Genomic DNA, 22,077 nt, shown 5'->3' with positions numbered 1-22,077 from the left:
AAATAACTGGCCAAGGGGGACAAGAATGATTTTTATTTGGGAATGCTCCTTCAAAAGACAGAAACTAAAGCTGAATATTACTAACTTCATTTCTGTAACTGCCTGTCAATAAGCATATTTTATTTTACCCATTTAATTTTTAGTTTTGTCCAATATTGAGTTTATCCTAACTTTTTATATTACCTTCATATTTCTACTATAATACATTTTAAGAGGTGTGTGTGTGTGTGTGTATGAAGTTTGATAAAGTACACAAAATAATTTATTATTTTTGTCACACAAGGAAAATTCATCATTTTTTCACATATATTTTAATATGTTTCACACATCATAATTAGATTTAACATTCTGCTGCCACAATACTGCATAGAAATCTTCATGAATCTAGAAAATCCAAGTTTTAGACTAATGAAATATCAAGGGAAGCCCCTATACTTCTCATTAACTCTAAGTGGTTCCTCAGCAACTAGTCACAAAATACAGAAACACATAGCTACAGACTGTGCAATCAGAACAACAAAAGCCATATTTAAAATATTTATTCATCTGTCTACCTGTCTATCTAATCTATGATCTATCTACAGATCATCTATTTACTGCCTTACCCCCAAAATGATTTAGGTGGCTTACAAATGCATACTATGATAAGTGATATAAAAATGAAATTTAAATGTACAGGTAAAAATAATCAGAGCAAAAGAAAACTAAGAGTAAACCAATTCAGGAATTAGGTAATTAAATGACATGCATACCATGAAATTTTATTCTCTTTCTAGAAGAAGTCAGCCATCAATCTGGTTCTAAGATTTCTGAGAATCTGGGGAAACTGGCTTCACAGAACTGTGAGGTCAGGAGAGGCAGACCTTAGGGATATCACAGGTGCAGGCACAGACCATTGCAATACAGCTAGTATTTCAATAATGTGAGTCAAATTAATTTTTTGGCTTTCCAGTGTATGTAAAAGCTATGTTTACATAATCCCGTAGTCCATTAAGTGTGCAGTATCATTCTTTCTAAAAAAAAAGTACATAATTTAATTAAAAATACTTTATTTCTAAAAAAAATGCTATCATCTGAGCTTTCAATGAGTTGTCATCTTTTTGTGGTGGAAGGTCTTGCCTCAAAGATGATGGCTGCTGACTGATCAAGGTGGTGGCTGCTGAACGTTGACATGGCTGTGGCAATTTCTTAAAATAAGACAACAGTCAAGAATGTCACATCAATTGACTTTTCCTTTCACAAATGATTTCTCTGTAGCATGCAATGCTGTTTGATGATTTTACCTATAGAACTTCTTCAAAATTGGTCAATCCTTTCACGCTTGGCTGCTCCTTTATCAACAAAGTTTATATGCTATTCCAAACCTTTTGTCGTCATTTCAACAATCTTCACAGCATCTTTACTGGGAGTAGATTCCATCTGAAGAAACCACTCTGCTCATCCATCAGAGTCAACTCCTCATCTGTTAAAGTTTTATCCTGAGATTGCAGCAATGCAGTCACATCTTGGAGCTCTACTTCTAATTTTGCTTCTCCTGCTGTTTCTACCACATCTGCAGTTACTTCCCACACTGAAGGCTTGAATCCCTCAGTCATCCATAAGGTTGGAATCAACTTTTTCCAAACTTCTGTTCATGTTGATATTTTGACCTCTTCCTATGAGTCAGGAATGCTCTTAATGACATCTAGAATAGTGAGAATCCTTTCCAGGATGTTTTCAACTGACTTTGACCAGACCCATCAGAAGAATCACTTTCTAGGCCAGCCATAGCTTTAAAAAATGCACTTCTCACATAGTAAGACTCATAAGTTGAAATTACTCCTTGATCTGTGGGCTGCAGAATGGATGCTGTACTCCCAGCCATGAAAACAATATTAATCTCATACATCTCCATCAGAGGTCTTGGGTGACTGGGTGCATTGTCAATGAACAGTTATATTTTGAATGGTATCATTTCTTCTTAGCAGTAGGTCTCAGCAGTAGGCTAAAAACATTCAGTAAAACATGTTGTAAAGAGATGTGCTGTCATCCAGGCTTTCTGTTCCATTTATAGAGCACAGATAGAGTAGATTTAGTATAATTCTTTCTTTTTTAAGGATTTTATTTATTTATTCATGAGAGACAGAGAGAGAGAGAGAGAGAGAGAGAGAGAGGCAGAGACACAGGCAGAGGGAGAAGCAGGCTCCATGCAAGGAGCCTGATGCGGGACTCGATCCCAGGACTCCAGGACCAGGCCCTGGGCCGAAGGCAGGCGCTAAACCACTGAGCCACCCAGGGATTCCCAGATTCAACATAATTCTTAAGGGTCCTAGGATTTGGAGGATGGTAAATGAACACTGGCTTCAACTTCAAGTCACCAGCTTCATTTAGCCCCCAGATAAGAAAGTCAGCCTATCCTCTGAGGCTTTGAAACCAGGCATTGACTTTTCTCTAGGTATGTGAGAAAAGACTGTCCCATCTACATTGAAAATCTGTTGTTTAGTGTAATCACCTGCAATAATGATCTTCACTTTATGTTCTGGATAACTTGCTGCCACTTCCAAGAAAGTTAGGTCTTTGCTCTGGATTAGACTTTAAGGAAATGTTGTGGCTGATATGATCTTCCATCCAGACCACAAAAACTCTCCCTATTAGCAATATTGCTCTTTTGCTTTCTTATCTATCATTCATGTGTTCCTTGGAGTAGCACTTTTAATTTCCTTTTAGAAGTTTTTCTCTGCATTCACAACTTGGCTAATTGGTGCACAAGGCTTACCTTTTAGACCATCTCAGCTTTCAATATGCTTCCTTACTAAACTTAGTCATTTTTAGCTTTTGACTTAGAGAGATATGTGACTCTTCCTTTCACTTGAACACTTAGAAGCCATTGTGGGGTTATTAATTGGCCTAATTTCAGTATAATTGTGTCTCAGTGAATAGGGAGGTCCAAGGAGAATAAGAGAAACGGAGAAACAGCAGGTCAGTGGAACAGTCAGAACACATACAATAGTTATTAAATTCACCATCTTTTCGGGGTGCATCTCCGAACAAATTTTTGGCATCCCCAAACAATTACAGCAGTAACATCAAAGACCACTGATGACAGATTACCATCACAAATATGATAATGAAAAAGTTTGAAATATTGTGAAAAGTACCAAAATGCTACAGACATGAATTAAGCAATTGTCGTTGGAAAAATTGCACTGATAGATTTGCTCAACTCAGGGTTGTTACAAACCTTCGATTTGGGGGGGAAAAAAAACACCGCCACAAAACCAACATTGTATCTGTGAAGTGCAATAAGAGGATGTATTGGAGGATTCTATTAAATACCTACCAATCAGGAGATTTCTGAATCTAGGGAAATAAAATTGTCCACTAGTGGTTAAATTATGAGATCAAGAAAAGATTTTGATGGTAACATTGACTCCTAGATAAGCTGACTTGGAAGTGAACACACACACACACACACACACACACACAGATTTTGAGAAGAATTGTTGTACATTGAAGCACAGAAAAAGGAGAGCTATGTATCTTCAAGTTAGTGCATCCAAATGGGGCTTAAGCAAACATAGTGCTTTTTTTCAAGATATTTATTGATGTTCCTTGAGGATAAGAACCGAGCTAAACAATGTTAAAAAAAGTTTGGGAAACAATGTTAAACTAGTTTCCTTACTATAGAAATTCACAGGGTATTTAATATTTAATTTGCATTATAAACCTGTAAGGGAGAACTAAGCACGTAAGATTTTCCAAACTTAGTTGACAATTCTGGCAGATGCAATGCTATGTTTTTATTACACTGTTTCCCCTTCCTGGACACAGAAAGATCCTGACTCCTCAGCAGTTAGGTCAGGACAACGTAACTCAATTCTAACAAGGTGGGACAAAAGGAGCACAAACTATTTCCAAACCTGGTCTTGTTTTTGCAATTCTTCAGTTTTCTCTTCTTTTATTATGACTCTGGAGGCCACATATTCCAGATAGCATAGCTACAAGATGGAGGGTTACCTGTCCTGCACTGAAATGTGATATGAGTGAAAAGTAAACTTTCATTTGTCTAGTGATTTTTAGGATTTATGTGTAATTTCAGCCTAACTTTGTCCAGCCTGAGGATTGTAGTAAGCTCTTAATTTTTGGAGGACATTCATAAGCATTTTATTTCTTAACATGAAATATTGTTCTAAGAGAGATGGTTGAAAGCTATATGTCCAACCAGCTAAATGAATGATTTTCCCTATAGCATTGCTAACAAGTTATTTCTGAAAGACATTTTACCAAGAATCCTGAGTATTGGTTTCATAATGTTTTATTTGTGCCCTTGGAGGGCATGACCCATATAAAAAGTAGAATGTCTCAGAGGAAATAATCCAATAACAACCAACAAGACGTAAGTTTTAGACATTTACTTCCACGTAGTCATGATTTTAGACTTTTGCTTTATCTGTTGGTCAGGAAAGAAGATGGTGAAAAGACAATTGGCCAACACTATTTCTGTCACCTCAGAGTCATGTTTTTAGGCTCCTACGCTTGTCAGTGTTGTCAGTGTTGGTTTGTCTCCCAGGGAACACTGGATGTGATCTGTTGTAACACTACCTTTCCACTATAAAGAAGAATTTATATAAGAATTTATAATAGTGTATAAAAATTATGTAAAAGAAGACATGTCTGTTTAGGCATCTGTCTTCTTTTACATAATTTTATTATACACTATTAACTAAGCTACCTCTTATTTGAATTTCACTAGTTTTTTCCCCAATGTTTCTTTTGCTTCAGAATCCCATTTTGGATATCAGAGTGCATTTAGTTGTCACACTTCTTTAACCAACTCTGGACTGTGAGAGTTTCTTAGACCTACCCTGTTTGGCATTCCTTACCTGGGGAGATATCTCTATGATGATTACTCTTATATTAAATCAACTTGGCTAAATTATGACACCTGGTCATTTTTGTTAATAAAATGTTCAACATCTTCAGGGTTGACTTTAAGTAAAGATTACTTGATTATGTGGGTGGGGCCTCATCCAATCAGTTGATGACCTTAAGAGCAAAAACTGAGATTTCCCAGAAAAGAACTCTGTTTCAAGACCACAGTATCATTTCTTGTCCAAGTTTCAAATTCTCCAGCCTGCCCTGAAGGTTTCAGATTTGTCAGTACCCATAATCATAGGAGCCAATTCCTCAAAATAAAACTCTTTATATATGTTGTACATATTATACACAGGGATATACACACACGTACATGAAATCTAACACACACAATCTTATATGCATAATCTCCTGATATATAATTGATAGACACACTAGCCCCCAAATTTTTTATAATTTTTTTTATGGTAAGACTAGAGTTACAGGTTTGGAGGACTGTATTTTTGTCATTCTCCTCACTTCATCACATCGTATCAGGAGTACATGCTACCAACATGACTCACTGATGATGCTAACCACAGTCACCTGGCTGAGGTAGTTTTTCAGCTTTTCCCACTGTGATTTATTTTTCTCCTTTCTTTGTCTTGAGGAGGGGATCACTAAGGGCAGCCCACACATAAGGGAGAGAGTTGGGGTTCAGGTTAGGGAGAGTCAAGCTCTCCCTTTTATAGGGGTACAAATTATTTAGCATTCTTCTGTGCAGGAGATTTGTCCCCCCCCCCCATTAAGTTATTTATTCAAGTATTTATATCAGTATGAACTCACGGGTACTTATTTTATACTTTTTGCAGTAATACATTATTTATGTATTATGTATTATGTTGCTCAAATGGTTTCAGGTGTAGCTGTTGGGTGCCTTTCAATTGGCTCCTGTGTCCCTTTGACATGCTCCCGTTCTTTTGATTTGGGGGCACTTCTTCATTTTCTAGCACTACAAGAAACCTCAGGTTCATCTTGTATATTCCCTGTAGCTGTAGAATCAGCCATCTCTGCAAGGAGTCCTAGTTCCTTTTATTGGAGAAGAGCATTAGAAAGCAGGATCTGGGAACTGGGTTCCCAGATTTTTTATCTTTTTTTTTTTATGCAATTCATGACAAAAATAATTGCTGGAACTTGAATACCATCAAACAGAGTGTGGGGCATTACACACCCCAGTGTGATTTCACAAGTCCCCCCATTCCCTCGTCAAAGACATTCAAATCCAATCAAAGACAAACTAATACAAATGGGAGCCAAATTTCGGCTCCTGATTTAGACATTGTCAAGGATCTGCTGTGGAATATGGCAGAGGGTAATAGGATGAGGAGCAGCACTGACGCAAGCAAGGGTAATTATAAGCATTTTGCAGAGTTTAAGAGACTCAGTGATAAGTATAATGTACCAGCACAGGGCATGGGGTAAGAAGAAAGCACTTAGTACATGACAGCTAATACGGTATGTCTTAATATATATTTTACAGAATTAGGCATTCTTCTTCTTTTTTTTTTTAAGATTTTATTTATTCATGAGAGCCACACACAGAGAGAGGTAGAGACATAGGCAGAGGGAGAAGCAGGCTCTCTGCGGGGAGCCTGATGTGGGACTCCATCCCAAGACTCCGGGATCACGCCCTGAGCCAAAGGCAGATGCTCAACCGCTGAGCCACCCAGGTGCCCTAGAATTAGGCATTCTACTGCAGTTTTGATATAACTGAGTGATAGAGGGGATTGAAAGTACATATGTTTGGGGGACTTCTGTATCACATGACTGGTTTTAATCAATAGTTGACAACGCAGCTAGAGGCATTTATGAAATGAAATTACATGTAGTATTTTTCACCATATATATTGCTGGAGTGAATGGAAAGTGACATTACAAACTCAGTTAAAAAGAAACCCTAGTGGACATACATAAAGAAGTAATAAAGGTATTTCATTCCCCTCCTCTTCTTTTTCTCGAAGAAAAATAAAAGACTCATAGCCAAGTAGTCTGAAGTGACAAATTCTAAAGGGATTGAAATACTTACGGCATTTCATCCCAAGATTTGAAAACTTCTTTAAATCCAAATAAAATCACATGTTTAGATTTGATGTTCATATTATGACCAGAAAAGTAGCCTACATTACGTAGTATCACACAAAGATCACACAATTCATTAGTTCAAGATAAATATTAGAATCAGTAAACTTTGTGGGTTTTCAGTTTACTTACAAATTCTGCATGTATGACTGCATGTATTCATGGAGCCCTATATATATGTTATAAATACATATATAGGTTGGATCGCTTTATTCATGCATTTACAACTATTTCCTGTAAGACCTTAGGCAAGCATGCACAAACAGTTTGAAGACATGTCACCTAATTTACATCCTCATGTGGTAAGATAATTTAGGGTGGTAGCTTTTTTGCTAGTTTTCTGCTATGCATTGTCTTACTGTAAGTAGCAAACAACTGTGGGAATTGCAGGTCAAGCTCCCCCTTCTTGAAAAAATTACTATTTAGTTGTGCAAACATTTATGTAATAAATATGCGTATGTCTGAGAGAGTACAGACTTTCAATCCCAAAAATGATGGGCCAAAGTGTTTCTAACCTAAGCTCTCTTGTGCAATTCTTAAGAGTTTCCTCTGCAATTAATTCCCTCTGTTAGTAGTGTGAGCAGAAGGGGAAGAAGGAAACACAGACCCCTTTAGCACGTGGTTGCCATCCCTCACTGGAGGGCACCTGTGGCTATTTCATTGCATATACACTTTCCCTTGCCCTGTTGGGTACCAGAAATGGGCTGTGAACTTCCATTCACAAGGCTGAGTTATGCAAGTGCAAAGTTCAGAGGGTAATGGACCACTAAGGAGGCAGAACACTGGCTGCAGGGGAATGGAATTCACTGGAATGTCCCAGTGCACTCAGAGAGAAAGCTAAAATAAGCAAAGGAAAGCAGCGGTGGAGGAGGATTGACATTTGGTCACTTGCATTGGGGGAGGAAATGCAAAATGCCTTTCTCTTTAAAGCAGCCCACACATTCCTGCCTGGGGGAGGGCGGATAACTCAGTGCAGAAGCTTTGAAGGATAGGCAGGTGATGGTGAGGTAGTGTGTCCCTGACATCGAACTTCAGACTTCAAAGATGTTCACCATTCATTTGGCTGTTGATCAAACAATAGCATTTATAAAACCGATGGTTGTTGTTGTTTTTTTCCCCTTTGTCTTATTGCCCTAGATAAGAACTAAGAGTCAGTGAGTGCTTTCTGACAGGAGGCTCTGAAAGGAAGAGCTGTAACTGGAGCACAGGCCTTCTGACCATTGTATCGCATGGCTCTTGTAAAATACAGTGCAGGCTTCTAGGTGAAGTGGTCTATCCAGAATATGTGAGGGCCAAATAGCTCTCTCTGGTCTGGCACAAATCACAAGAAAAACTGTAGATCATAAGCCAACTTCTGAATGACATGCCCTGTAGCATAAGCATATCTATCACAAAATACATTTTTTCATGTAAATAAACATTACATTCTCTACACAGTTTTTGCCAAGAGTTAAAATCCAGATGTAATGTTTTAAATTACAGAAAGGCAAAAACACTTAGAGCTACTGTATCTTAATTTCTCACACTACCAATTAAGAAATGCTGCCCTTAAGTATGAATGTTTCTCTGCAATTCTCTACAAATCACCATTAATAAGATAATAGAGCAAAAAAATTAGTAGGGAGTTCATTTGATTTTTTCCCTCCTGAAGGCTGGCTTTAGTGGGGGAAATTTATCTACATTTTAATTCTAACGCATCGTGAATGATAAATGAACTCTGCTGAATAAAGGACATGACATTGCTAGGCTTAGATTTCTATTTTCTTTCATCAAATATTCTACGTAGCAAAGTTCTTAGCTCAGGGCTTGTTTCCCTAAAAGGAATCTACAGATTAATGAAACCCAAGACTCTAAAGAACCCCAGTTCAGGATATGACTCAAAAGAGGCAAAAATAAATCGTCTCAGAGGTGTGAGGCCAGTCAGAAAGCTGCTTTACTGTTTTGGTTTCTATCAGGTATATCTGCTTTGGCTTGCTCTAAACAGGAAGAGCAACAGGAAACCTATTTTATGTTGCTTTCATCACAGGATTCAATGGCTGCAGGACCAGAGACAGTGAAAAGATATTTGCCCTGAAGCCGCAGCTGAACATGAGAGGAAAACATATTACCCTTCATCGCTTCCCCGAGATCTGTCTGCATTCTCTTCTGTATTATTTGAAGAATAGGCTCCTTATTCAGACAACCTCCTGTATGATCCCGCATAGCAATGGCTGTAACCCTGATGGTTGACAAATGTTGAACCGATATTGCTAAGGGGAGTGCTCGAGTCAAGAGGAAAAAATACATGCATTCTTTCACAGTTGCCTCAAGAAAAGTCAATTTATTGTCACTGGTTATTTTTTGAACTTGAGGAACATGGTGGCTAAATCCCTCATTTTATGTTAGAGATGAATGCATCAGCAAAGAATGGGACAATGTAAGAAACATCAAATGTACAGGAAAAAATCATATGAAAGGAGTTGACCCTCAGAGTTCAAGTGATATCAAGTGGGAAACATTCTAGGGAAAATGTTTACAGTTCAGTTTTTGATTATTAAAGACTGGTATTTTCCACAAGAGCTACTGTTAAAACATTCAACATCATTGGCATTAGGGGTAAATTCTATTTTGGATAAAAGAGTAATTACTAGCCATTCACTGATATTAAAAAACAATGGAAAGATATCTGTAATCATATGTTTTCTAGAACATACAGGAGCAGAATGGTAAAAATATTTGCTCTAAAACAGTCAACAAAGAGGACTCTCAGTTTTGGTGTGAGTGATAATCATATTAGAGGACAAAAAAAATTATAAGGCATAGAGAGTAAAATTTTGTATCTCTCTGTGGTGATTGTTGAAAATGTTTCACCAGTAAAAACACAGAACTTCTCACTAGAGTACATGATGAGAAAGTTTTTGATACAAAAATGAAGACCCGTATAGAGAAATGCCATATAATATTATTAGAATGTTCTAAAAAGGCTGTCTGCTCTGATAGGAAAAACACTAACAACAAAACTACATTCTATTTTGAACTCTTACTATTTCGTTTGCATGTATTATAGTTTCTACCTCGCGACATCTTTTTATTGTTCTTTTTTTGTGTGGGGGGGGAGCATTTGACAAAGGCAACTTAGATTACATTATTAAATTTGAACTTTAGACCAATAAAGTCTAAAACTCATATTAGTAAAGTCAATCAATATAATGAAAACATAGCATTATACTTTTTCTGGTCTTTTTGATTTTGCCGCAGAGGTCACAAGGGAATGAAAATGGGCTCAAGGTGTGAAGCAACTTCTTGTTATTTTCAAGGAGCTGTGATAGAAAACTCCCAGTCTCTTCAAACAAAAGATATGCAAAAGTAAGAAATTATAAACTAGGACACAAAACATCTTGGTTGTACATTGTACTGTTATCAATAATGGGTATAATGTACACAGATCATGGCAGTGCTAACATATTCATAACATTCCTGTAACAGGCAAAGCAACACAGAGGCTTTCGGCAATGCTTCCTAGGATATATAATCCTCAGCTGGCATCACTGATTCTTTCAGGAAATCAAACTATTATTCTACTTTGAAGTTATAGCAAACAACATGTTTCAGACCTAAGTTATAAGAAAAATGGTAAATATATGGTAGGTTTAGCTACAGAAGTCTCTTTTACTAATCTTTTCTAGTACTGTATAAGTTTTTAATAGACAGACTTCCAAGTACTGTTCATTAGTCACGAATAATCAGGCTAAAAGCAAAAAAAGGAGCAGTCATTATTAATGTATTATTGTAAAGGGAAAATAAGATCTTTAAAAATGTGACAGACACTTTGTCTTATAAATGCATCATAATTTTTCAGTTATGAATGAATTATGTATCAATGATTTTAGACCTGTGTAGCCTTCTATTTAATGACTTGACTAGCAATTTCATGATTGAGTATCCCACTGAGTTGAGATAGTAAATTCAACTTCTACAAGTGCTCAGGTTTACAGCTGCAGGGTAGCTTGGATATCTGAATTAGTATGATTTTACATTACAAAATGGTACCTAAAGAAAACATTATTAATCCCAATGCCTAGTCCATTGGGCAGGTGTGCATATATGTGGGGAAGGTATCAGAGTTAAGATAAGCATTTTAACATTCATTCCAAATCCATCCCTGCGGTAGTACAGCTAAGTAAACATTAGCAAAGGCAATTCTGCATTTTTTTTAATTGATCCAAAGTAAAAGACATTTTCTGAAATGTTACAATTACTAATTCAGGTCTTCAGAATGACGGACATATCAGCATCCACCAAGATACTAAGTGAAGCAGAGATCACAAGACAAAACTTATGCAAAATGAAGCATGGATGAGTTTATAATGACTTTATATTATCTTTGATCCAATTCTTTTTATATTATTACTACATATTTATTACAGTATTTCTAAACACAATTTGGAAAAAAAAAAAACATAGTAGCAACCTTGGTGCTTTGTATTTTAAACCAAGATATACTTAGAACAAATAAAGTCATGAAATGTTCATCTTTAAAAAGTACTGTGTACATTCAACAGTAATTATCATACATGACACATGATTCAAATTTGAACTTTAAGTATCATATATCGACCTAGAAAGTAAAGTTGTTTAAAGACATTACATATAATACTTCATTTGGGAATCGTAGCTGCTCAGATGCCTGGAAAATACAGTCTAGCTTCCTTGAAATTTCAAAAACTATTCCCCCCTGCACTTCTTAAAGCAAAATGTGACATTCATTTGCATAAACCAATATTAAATTTCAGACATCTGACGTTTCGTCTAGACAACTGTATTTTGAAAAGCTTGCACACTAGAAGCTCTGTGACAATGAGAAGACGAAAACAAGCGCACATTTTCCTGGAAGCTGAAATCCCGTGGGTTCAGTTGGGCATATCCACATTCTGCAGGATGAGGCCCACTCGGCTCGGAATGTACACCTAAGTGAACACAATCATGTCAGTGCAATAGGAAGAAATACCGGACACGACAACGTTATGTCAAAAGGACAAGATGCAGTCTCACATTTGCTTCAGGTTACGGGTTCTTTAGGAGTCTTGGGGCTCCCAGGAGGCATCTTTACGATCCTGGCGTCCACCTGAGTCTCTTTGGAGGCAGTCACCCTAGAGGGCTCTGCAGTGTCCCCCCCACCACCCCAGCCTGCGGAGGAGCACCCCTCACCTCCACCCCCTCACCCCCCAGAGGGCTCCGCAGTGTTACCCGTCCCCCCGCAGCCTGCGACGGGGGCACCCCCTCATACCCACCCACCCTGCGGTCCGGCTCAGCTCTGTCCCAGAACCCGTCTCCCATCCTGGCTCGAGGTGGGGGACGCATCTCCTCCTCTCCCCTCACCCCTCGCTCCCTAAACCCGGCACATCTTCCCAACTCTGGTCTCTGCTCCGAATGCTCTTTGCTGTGCTAGCCCCTTAGCTCTTGCATTTTAAAAAGTTTCAGCTCCACAGAGCTGTTGTCCCTTGACAACGCTAGACAGTTTCTTCACTTCGTTTGCTATTAGTCCATTTTTGTTTGCTTCCTCCTCCTCCTCCTTTTTCATTTTTATTTTTATATTTTCCTTCTTTTTTTAATCTGGGTCACCATGGCTATGTTGCTTTGCCTCCCGGGTCCCAGAGTTCCCTTCTGTAACGTGAGGATGCCAAACGATGACAGCAGCTAACAGTTGCTCAGTACTTGTTTGGGACACACGCGACATTAGTCTATGTGTCTTTTTCTTTTAAGTCCTAGTTCATTCAATCCTTACAACAGCCCTAGGAGGCAGTACTGCTATCACCTCCGTTTTTCAGATGAGGAAATGGAGGCATGGGGCAGCTAAATAGTTTTCCCAGTGTCACACACTTGGTAAGTGGCAGAGACAAGAGTTGAATCCGAGTTCTCCAGTTAAAGGGCATTGTAATTTCTTTCTGAACATCTAACAATTGTGATTTTTTCACATTTATGATCGGTTCTCCCCATCAGACTATGAACTTTACAAGGGCAGAAGCCCTATGTCTTCATATTTCTAACTCTTAGCAGGTGCCAGTGGGCAAAGTAGGTGCCAATGATGACTAACTAAAAGAATAAAGTGGGACCAATAAATGCATATATCATAAGATATTCTTTAATATACTTACTTATATATGAAAAAGTTTCTTATAAAATTGAGAAGTGATCTGAACTGCTTGATATTTATGTCCTATTTTACATACAACATGTTTACTATTAACAAATAGCCAAAACAGGGACACCCACGGCTCAGTGGATGAGCGTCTGCCTTCCACTAAGGGCGAGATCCCAGGTCCAGGGGTGGCGTCCCACATCAGGCTCCCTGTGGGGAACCTGCTTCTCCCTCTGCCTGTGTCTCTGCCTCTCTCTCTCTCTCTGTGCCTTTCATGAATAAATAAATAAAATCTTTAAAACAAAACAAAAAGAGCAAAAATAATGAGACTGCTGTTATTGTGACAGTATCTCTCCATTTCTAACACTGCTGGCATTTTATTATTTCAGTCATCTTATCTTTAAGGGAAAGTCTGACTGATGAGTTAAAAAAAAACTTTATAGTTTAAAATCAGGATGAAAGATGCAAAGCAGGCAGAGCTTAAGGAAGAAATAAATAAAAGAACAACAGCTGATTTTCACTGAATGAGACTATGGTATGTCCCAATATATCTCAAGGCTGCAAATGGACACAATGTTTTCCCCTAAGATTTTTGTGATAAAGAACTCTCACAACGCTAAAAAAAAAAAAAAAAAAAAAAAAAAGAAAAAAAAATCAGATACACTAACATAGTTGGTTGGTTTTGAACAATAGATTAAAGTGGTTGTAAAATGACAGCACTTTAAGAAATTTATATTATGATTGTAATAACTAGAGAAGAGTTTTTCTAATCTTCAGTTAATAGTGATTTAGAAAATGATCATCATTATCTGAGAAAAATTTCACAAATGCTAACAGCCACTGGGTAGTTCAATGTCTCACGGTTTGATTTGCTTCCAGTACTCCCAAAAGACAAACATTATATCCTTGAAGTCATTAAGTGTGGAGAAACCCTGTATGTCAATGCCATAATTTGTTTCCCTGTATTTTCCTTATAATTTATAGGTTCAACCAAATCTCTCTCCAACTCTTATCAAAATAGGCAGCAGTTGAGAGATAGTGTTGTGCCCATTCAAAGGAGTTTGCCATGTACTTACTGTATTCTATGTGGGTTGTTTGGGGAATCATAGGAACTAGGAGGAACTAATCAGTGGGGCAGCAGGTTATAAGAGAATGATTCTGAACTAAGCATTTTAAAACAGAAGAGCAATCTACATTTTTCAGTAGCACCAAAGACTGGACAAAAGAATCTCAGTTCCCTTTACATTAAAAACATGTCTCTGATTTTAGATATGGTCTTATATGAATATGAAAGGATTCTGGTAAGTCCAAGGCTCTCTAGGCAGGTGCCATGAAACAAACAAGTCAGACCTAAACAAATAACGACAGGTCTCTGCTCAGTGTGGCCCAGGGATCTATCAGGACAGGTCACATCAATCTCCTGTTTGAATCCTGCAGTTTTGGTATCTACTCTGTTGGATGCATAACCTCGTAACTCATTTCATTAATAAAATACAGATGATAATTATAAACCTGTAATTTAGAAACAATCTTACCTTCTGTGATCTTTTGGTATTTTAGCCACCTCAAATTTAGGAAGAAAACAAAAGGGATGACATAAGAAGTTCAAGGCTTGCAATATATGCATTGAATTTCCCTATTTTGGCATTTGATGGTTAAAAAATGTTCTAAGAACTCTTACTAAATGAGGCCAGTCATTTTATGTAAGGAGCTTTCTGATGCCAATTCCAGTCACACTCAGAGACCTCTTAATATTATCTGCTCAAAAACCTTCAGTTGATAATTGTATAGTATCATTAACGAGAATATTGTGTAATTATATTTTTCACCACAGTATTAATTACTAGAATGTGTTTATGTTGCTCTAGAGCCCTTGCAGTATAGGCAACATGAAAAAATTTCCCCAAGCAAGTGATTTTTCTTAACTATGGCTGTTTATGGAATTTTGAGTTTTCTTTTTTATTAGGGTTCTGAGTATGGAAATCAATTTTCTTAGTGGTTAGGAAATGACTAGCAATTATAGTAAAGGATTTAAGATAATCAGAACTAATCCTTATGATGAGACAATTACAGACATGAACAGTTTGGGGGCTCTATAATTTAGTGCTAAGTATTGGCTCTGTAACTCATTTTATAATTTTAATTCTAAAAATAGTTTTGATTCATACAGCAAGTAAAAAGAAATATGAACATAATTTAAGTAGGTTTAAACATAAAAATGTTTAAGCATATTTAAATATAAACAATTTATATTTAAGTACATGTACATAAAAACTGTTTAGTAGGCATATCACAGAAAATATATGCTGATCAACATATTTACCATGCCCATGTGTTAGCATTAAGCCCTAAAGATTTTATAGTTAGGATCACATTAAGGACATATGAGACAATGTAATGTATGGCCATGAATTTAATTTTTTTTTGAATTTTTTTGACTTTAATTTTTTCTAGCTATATTTATAGTCAACACTTCAGAAGGAATCAGAATGCAACAGTATAATCCAATTCATTTATTAAGAGAGACAAAATGCATACTAATCTATCCAGTTATTTTGACTACCTTAATGACTTAATCACTATGCTGAACACTCACATGGCCAAAACAACAACAACAACAACAAAACCAAAATGGATCACACAATAATCTACTATATTATAAAGGCAAAGTATTATGTTCTTCTAGGATTGCAAAATTGAGTCATAAAAAGTAATTATACAGTTTTTGAAAACAGGTGTCACAAATTTGAAAACTAAATTTAAAGATGACTTTTAAATAAAAAATAATTTTAAATTTTCTTAGAAATTGCTAAATTTAGTAATAGCACATAATTCAAGAGTGAAAACATCATTTGATGAAAAGGGCATTAGACCTTTAATAGTCTACATACACATATTCATCATAAAAGAATTACAAATTATTTTGAAAAATAAGTGTGATATATAAAATAATTTTAATTTTCACATATGTGTTTTAGTTCATAAAGTGTTTTCTAAGAAAAAATAAATCTTATTCTAATTCATTATTTTGCATTAAGAGAAAAGTGATGCTAATAAATATTTCTGTTTAGAAATCTATATTATCTAATTTAGAAATATTAAAAAAGCTTTAAGAATCAAATTTGATTTTTTTCTTATCTGAAAAACCTAAACATGTTTATGATTTTGGATAGAGCAAGAGACACTTCCCAATTGTTAAACTGTATGTTCAATACCTAGGACAATAAAAGATACATCTACACCGAATTCCTTACTTAAACCAAAAGTCTACTTTTGAATTCCCAAATTTAGAATAAGAATAAACAGATCTACTTCTTAATGATAAGGAGTCTAACTGGCAAAATAATAAATGCTAAAATTACTGCCTTATTTACATATCACCCTTGAGACTACTTGAGTTACTATAAAAGAAACGAATTCATTTTAGGTTCAATAATCTGTTCTTCCATTTGTGCCATGGAATTTGAATTTATGAACCAGAGAAGGGAAAGAAAACCTCCCTGCTTCCAGTGCACTGACTGACACATAAGTAACATACAAGTTCCTCTATCAGAAATCAAGATATAGAGAAATGGGTGTGCTAAAATGGAGTTTTCAATAATTGCCAGTAAAGCAGAATGGAGAAATTCTGCCCTAATGCTTCTTGGCATTTGTGGGATACTCTGACCTTAGCAAACATGTCTCAACAGTAGTACACATACAGTTCTCCTCTGGCTTCATAGTTTCACCTTACGGACTATATAATAAGGAAGATGCTAGAATGGTACCTGCTGAGGCTGCAGCTTGTATGGTTATTTTAAGATTCCTTCATATTTTAAGATTCTTTCAAGCTGTATTTGTTACTATCTTTGAAGACAGATTTGACACATATTCAGCAGATCCTTTGGATTATTGAGCTTGCAAATTAAGCTTTAGTAAATACTGCAAACTTGTTTTGATGGGCAGAAATTTCATGGAGGAGGAAAGAAGGCTTTGTTTCTCCCCCTTATTCCAGGCATGTGAGAGGCAAAAGTGATCTCACAATGGTGGTGGAATAAAAGACCTGTAGTGCCTACAGTCGTGTTCAAGAAACCTGACTGGATCCCAGCACATATGACCCAGTTTAATAAAGAATTCTATTATAATGAGGCATTCTTAGAATAGGTTTGTTCTTTAATGTGATTTTCCCCCCTTTGGCTCTTCAAAGGATAAGTCTGGCAAGAAGGAACATGTTTTATTGGATTTTCTGGTCTATTTGGGCTCCCTTATTCCTATATTAAAGCCAGTAATCATTTCACCTAGAGCCCAAAGACATTTAAATGAGTGTTTCCTGAATGCCTGAAGTTATTATTTTTTTAAAGATTTTATTTATTCATGAGAGACACAGAGAGAGAGGCAGAGACACAGGCAGAGGGAGAAGTAGGTTCCCCAGAGGGAGCCTGTTGTGGGACTCGATCCCAGGACCTTGGGATCATGACCTGAGCCAAAGGCAGATGCTCAACCACTGAGCCACCCAGGCACCCAAGCACCTGAAGTTATTGAAACAAGATGCTGCTGCTGGGAGGACAGAGCTAATTATCACCTTTGTGGACCAAGTTGGATCAGAATTCCAATGCAGGCAGTGGTTAAGCTATGTTCTATTTTTCGTGTGTTTGCAGCACTGTATTCCTCTAACTGGTATCAAGGCTTATGTGATTCTCTCCACTCCACCTGCTAATTTAGAACTGTGCATTCCTTATTTGCAAGTAAATTCAATAAGTACTTGCCAAATAATCTCCTCACTGTTGCTGCCACTGGTTAGTTGGCTTGCTTTAATTATGATAGAATATTTTTACTCTTACAAAAACTGAAAGGATGGCAAGATATTTTCTGCCCATCTCCAAAGATTGTGAGCCCTTGCCTAAGATTATAATTTCCCTCAAATTGGGAGAAAGTCTTTTTAACTATGTGTCCTCAAAGCACCTAGTATTTTGATGTGGCTTAAAATACTTAAAAACATAACTGAATAGCCATGACAATTATAACTTTAAAAATACATGTGCAATAGCATGTTGCAGTTTCCAAAAATATTGGCCATATTAATGAGTTTATGCTGCCTAAGAATCTCTTGCTGTAGAAAGTATACTATTACTGATCCTCACTACACAGGTGAGGGAAAAATGCAGCACAGAAAGGTGAGTTCTCATAGTGACTAAGTAGAAGACAGGGGGCTCGATCCCAAGTTTGCTGCCACAACATTCTGTGGTCTTTTCAATGTACTACCAGGCCTCTCTAACCTACAGAATCTTCCCTGGATACGCGAAGCTTATAAAGTTTGCTACCTACGAATTTTGCCTGCCTCTTCCAAATTCCTTTCAGCCTGGTTTGATTGGTTCAAGTTCCACTTTAATGCAGCCAAGATTCCTCTTTGCAAGCTGAATGATCTTCCTTAATCCCTCAGGGGTTTCTAACTCTTGGTTATTGCAGAACTTTAAGATAATTTTCCTAAGATCTTATTTAGAGAGAGAAAGCATATGAATGGGGTGGGGAGGGACAGAGAGAGAAGTAGAAAATCTGAAGCAGACTCCATGCTGAGTATGGAACTGGACTTGGGGCTTGATCTCACTACCCTGAGATCATGAACTGAGTTGAAACCAAGAGTTGGATGCTTAACTGACAGAGCCACTCAGGACCCCTCTAAGATAATTTTAAAAATTCATTTCCGAGGGAATTAGCTTAGTGCAGAATTAGCTTGGGATTCTCTCTCTTTCTCCCTCTGCCCCTCCCCCTACTCATGTGTTCTCGCTAAATAAAGTCTTAAAAAAATAAAATTCATTTCAAAAACTGTGTTTTATCAATCTTTATATGGCAAAACTGAATATTCTGACAAACTACAATAATTATTCTTTGTGGAGAAAAAATCTGATAGTACCATTAAGTCCTCCCTCTTAAAAATGTGTATGTATCTACACCTGTATCTAAAGCTATATAAGTATCCCCATCATCACCACCTATATGCACACACACAGAGGATAATACGCAAGTCTCCTGTGGCCATTACACTTTCCTCAGAACCTGCAATCAGCAATTCAATTTTGCTCATCTCTGCTCTTTTCATTTATTTTATGCCACTGTCTTTGGCAAGCGAATTCTGTATATAACATGGTTGACTTACAGAGTGATGTACTTGCCACCATTTTAGGAGGTGGGAATATATAGAAAAATGAAGGAACCAAGGGTCCCTTACAGATGCTCCCTTTTGACTTATACCTAAATTTTTGGAAAATGAAACAATTTAACAGCTGTGATAAAGCTATCTATACATAGGTTAGATACATCCTGGCCTCACAAAAGTGAAACAAATCTTAATCCAAGACCTCTCATGGTGAAAAAAATGCAGATCTGAAGCAGAGTGACAAAAGAGGAAAGGGACAAGAAAATGAGAGTTGCAAAAGATAGGGAGGGAGGAAGGAAGGAAGGACGGGGAAAGAGAGGCAGAGGGAGGGAGAAAGAAGGAGGGAAGGAGAGGGAGGGAGAATGAGGAAGAGAGAGTAAAAGGGAGGAGAGAGAGAGGGAGAGGAAAAGAGGCATAGGACTAATCAGGAAAAGGAAAAAAAAAAAAAAACATAATGTAGATATATAGACTTTAGACCTGAGCTTACTGTCTGGACGTAAATTAAACAAATTTTCCTCCAAATCTGGATAGTTTCTAAATTCTACATTTTTAAAAAAAATTGAAACCTTGTAGTTTAAAGCAATATTCTTTCATATGTGTTATCAACACAAAGTAAAAGTTAGTCATATGATTTAAAGTTTTCCTTAGTGACATGAGGAAATTAGAAACTTTTTAAGTAGAATAAATTCAGTCTTTAATTACTACAGGAAAGAAAAAAAGATTGTTTTAGACCCTCATAAAGTTGTTTTAAATCAAACTTCATTAGAGAATCAGTAATATAGAAATCTGCTGGATGTAAAATATTATACAGAAAGTAACAATAGGGGCACCTGGGTGGCTCAGTGGTTGAGCATCTGCCTTTGGCTCAGGTAGTGATCCCAGGTCTGGGGATCGAGTCCCACATTGGGCTCCCCACAGAGAGCCTGCTTCTGCCTCTGCCTGTGTCTCTGCCTCTCTCTGTATTTCTCCTGAATAAATAGATAAAATCTTAAAAAAAAAAAAAAAGGCGACAATAGAAGGGAAATAAACTATTGCATAAAAAATAGAAAAAAAATGCCTTCCCTTTATTTTTTGAGAAATAGTTTTTAATCCTATTAATGTCCAAACTTCCTCAACTGTCCACCAAATACCCCTTAGTTTCCAACACCAAATTCAGCACAGCACCGTATTTCAGCTCACTTCTCCATCAACCCCACCGAGTTTTGATTTGGTTTTGTTTTTTGCATGCCACTTTGTTGAAGAGTTGTTTCTTTGAACAAAAACATTGCTTTAAAAATAAAGGGTTAAATGAAAATGCAATGAAAAGATCTTTTTAAAGACCTTACTTACCAAAAGAGAAAAGGGACGCTCATTATGTTTAAAATCTTCAGAAAAAAAATCGGTATTGTGGTCCAATCTCTGGTGTCCTCCATATTCTGCTGCGTCTGTATCTAGCACAATTCTGAATGTACAACTTTTAAGGAATCACAATGGTACAGTAGTGAAATGAAACACTATAAATTTGTTCTGAGATAGCAATTTAAAAGCGAGTATTCTGAACACTGCGAAATCATGATTTGTGTTATATACCCACGCCTTTTCTAACATTTCAGATATACTCATGTTTGAAAGGGGTGTTAAAGACCATCTGGCCCAAACACCCATGGGATCCTTGCTATCCTATCACAGCTTATCACATGATCATCCAACCTGGGACTGACATACCTATTAATAACAGAGAATCTACTTTTCTCTTAATACAGCCCATCCCATTCATTAGAAATTCATCTCTATAGTGAATGGAAATTTGACTTCTTGAGACTTTTCAACCCAGAAAAGCCAACAAGAATAAATTAAAAAAAAAGTAACCTTTCAAATATTTAATAATAGTTATGCTATCTCTATGTGTTCTCTACATATACATACGTATTATTAAATACATACTAAATGCAATCCCAGGACCTTTAAGAATTTCTCATTTGATATGGTTTTTTACTCCTTCTTTATCTCCAAATTCATTACAGTTTTTTGGTTCCTGGTTATCAAACTGAGGAACACAAATATGAACCAAGGGTCCGTGTGTGGTCTGAAGAGTGCAGAACCAAGCAGGCCTCCTCCTGCTAACACACAAGATCATGCAAATATACTATCCATCCATGTTACAGGTAGATTCATGTTGTAATCATGTGGTCTGCTACAATTTAAAACCTGGCTCTTCAGGTGAGTTATTAGACATGTTTTATACTGTATTTACAACAAAACAAAAGTGATGGTTATTACATTCAAATTTATTATGCTCTGAACGTCTAGACATGATATTTAATACAAAACTGCTTCAGTAAATGTACCTCAATACACTGAAATCTTACCTTTCTTCTAGCTTCAGGAGGGATACAAAGAGATTTAAGTGCTCTGTGTTTTCTTCATCTGGTACATAAATTTTTAACCCAGAGATGTTTGTATATTTTCATTAAACAATACCACATTAAAAGTACACGTGGTGACAAACAGTGACCATCATTTTCACGCCTAGGAAACACGTCTGTCTGGATAGGGGATGTAGACAAACTCCCTAAAGGAACTTTTGCTGGGAGTGGGTGGCTCCATTTCACTCAATTTAGATCAGCCTGCTCTGACTCAAATTTAAACTGGTAATTTGAATGTTAGTATTTAACAAGAGAGGGATAAAGAGAGAAAGATTGGGATTCAAAAGATGACTACTGGGCACAGGCACCTTTTAAAGTCACTCAATATAGCTGAAAATTACCTGAGTGTACCAAATCACTTAATGGCAAAAAACAGATAGTGAAAATAGATAACCGGAGACATTGTAAATAAATGAAGCCATGTGGGATGAAAGAAACAATTAAAATAA

At 36.7% G+C, this 22,077-nt stretch overlaps 1 protein-coding gene across 1 annotated transcript in view; it reads right to left on the bottom strand.

Moving 5' to 3' along the window:
- Window positions 1-9,272: 9,272 nt before the first annotated feature.
- The window catches only part of GBE1 (1,4-alpha-glucan branching enzyme 1), a 268,030-nt gene continuing 255,225 nt past the window's right edge, over window positions 9,273-22,077 (bottom strand). Inside the window, 2 exon segments of the mRNA XM_025449943.3 lie at window positions 9,273-11,918; window positions 20,553-20,670. Coding sequence (XP_025305728.2) covers window positions 11,862-11,918; window positions 20,553-20,670 — 175 coding nt within the window. The 3' untranslated portion in view covers window positions 9,273-11,861.

This window comes from Canis lupus, chromosome 31 (assembly GCF_003254725.2).
Source record: "Canis lupus dingo isolate Sandy chromosome 31, ASM325472v2, whole genome shotgun sequence".
NCBI classification, from domain to species: Eukaryota; Metazoa; Chordata; class Mammalia; order Carnivora; family Canidae; genus Canis; species Canis lupus.
Note: the sequence above shows the minus strand (reverse complement) of the source record. Positions and strands in the feature narration are given on the sequence as shown.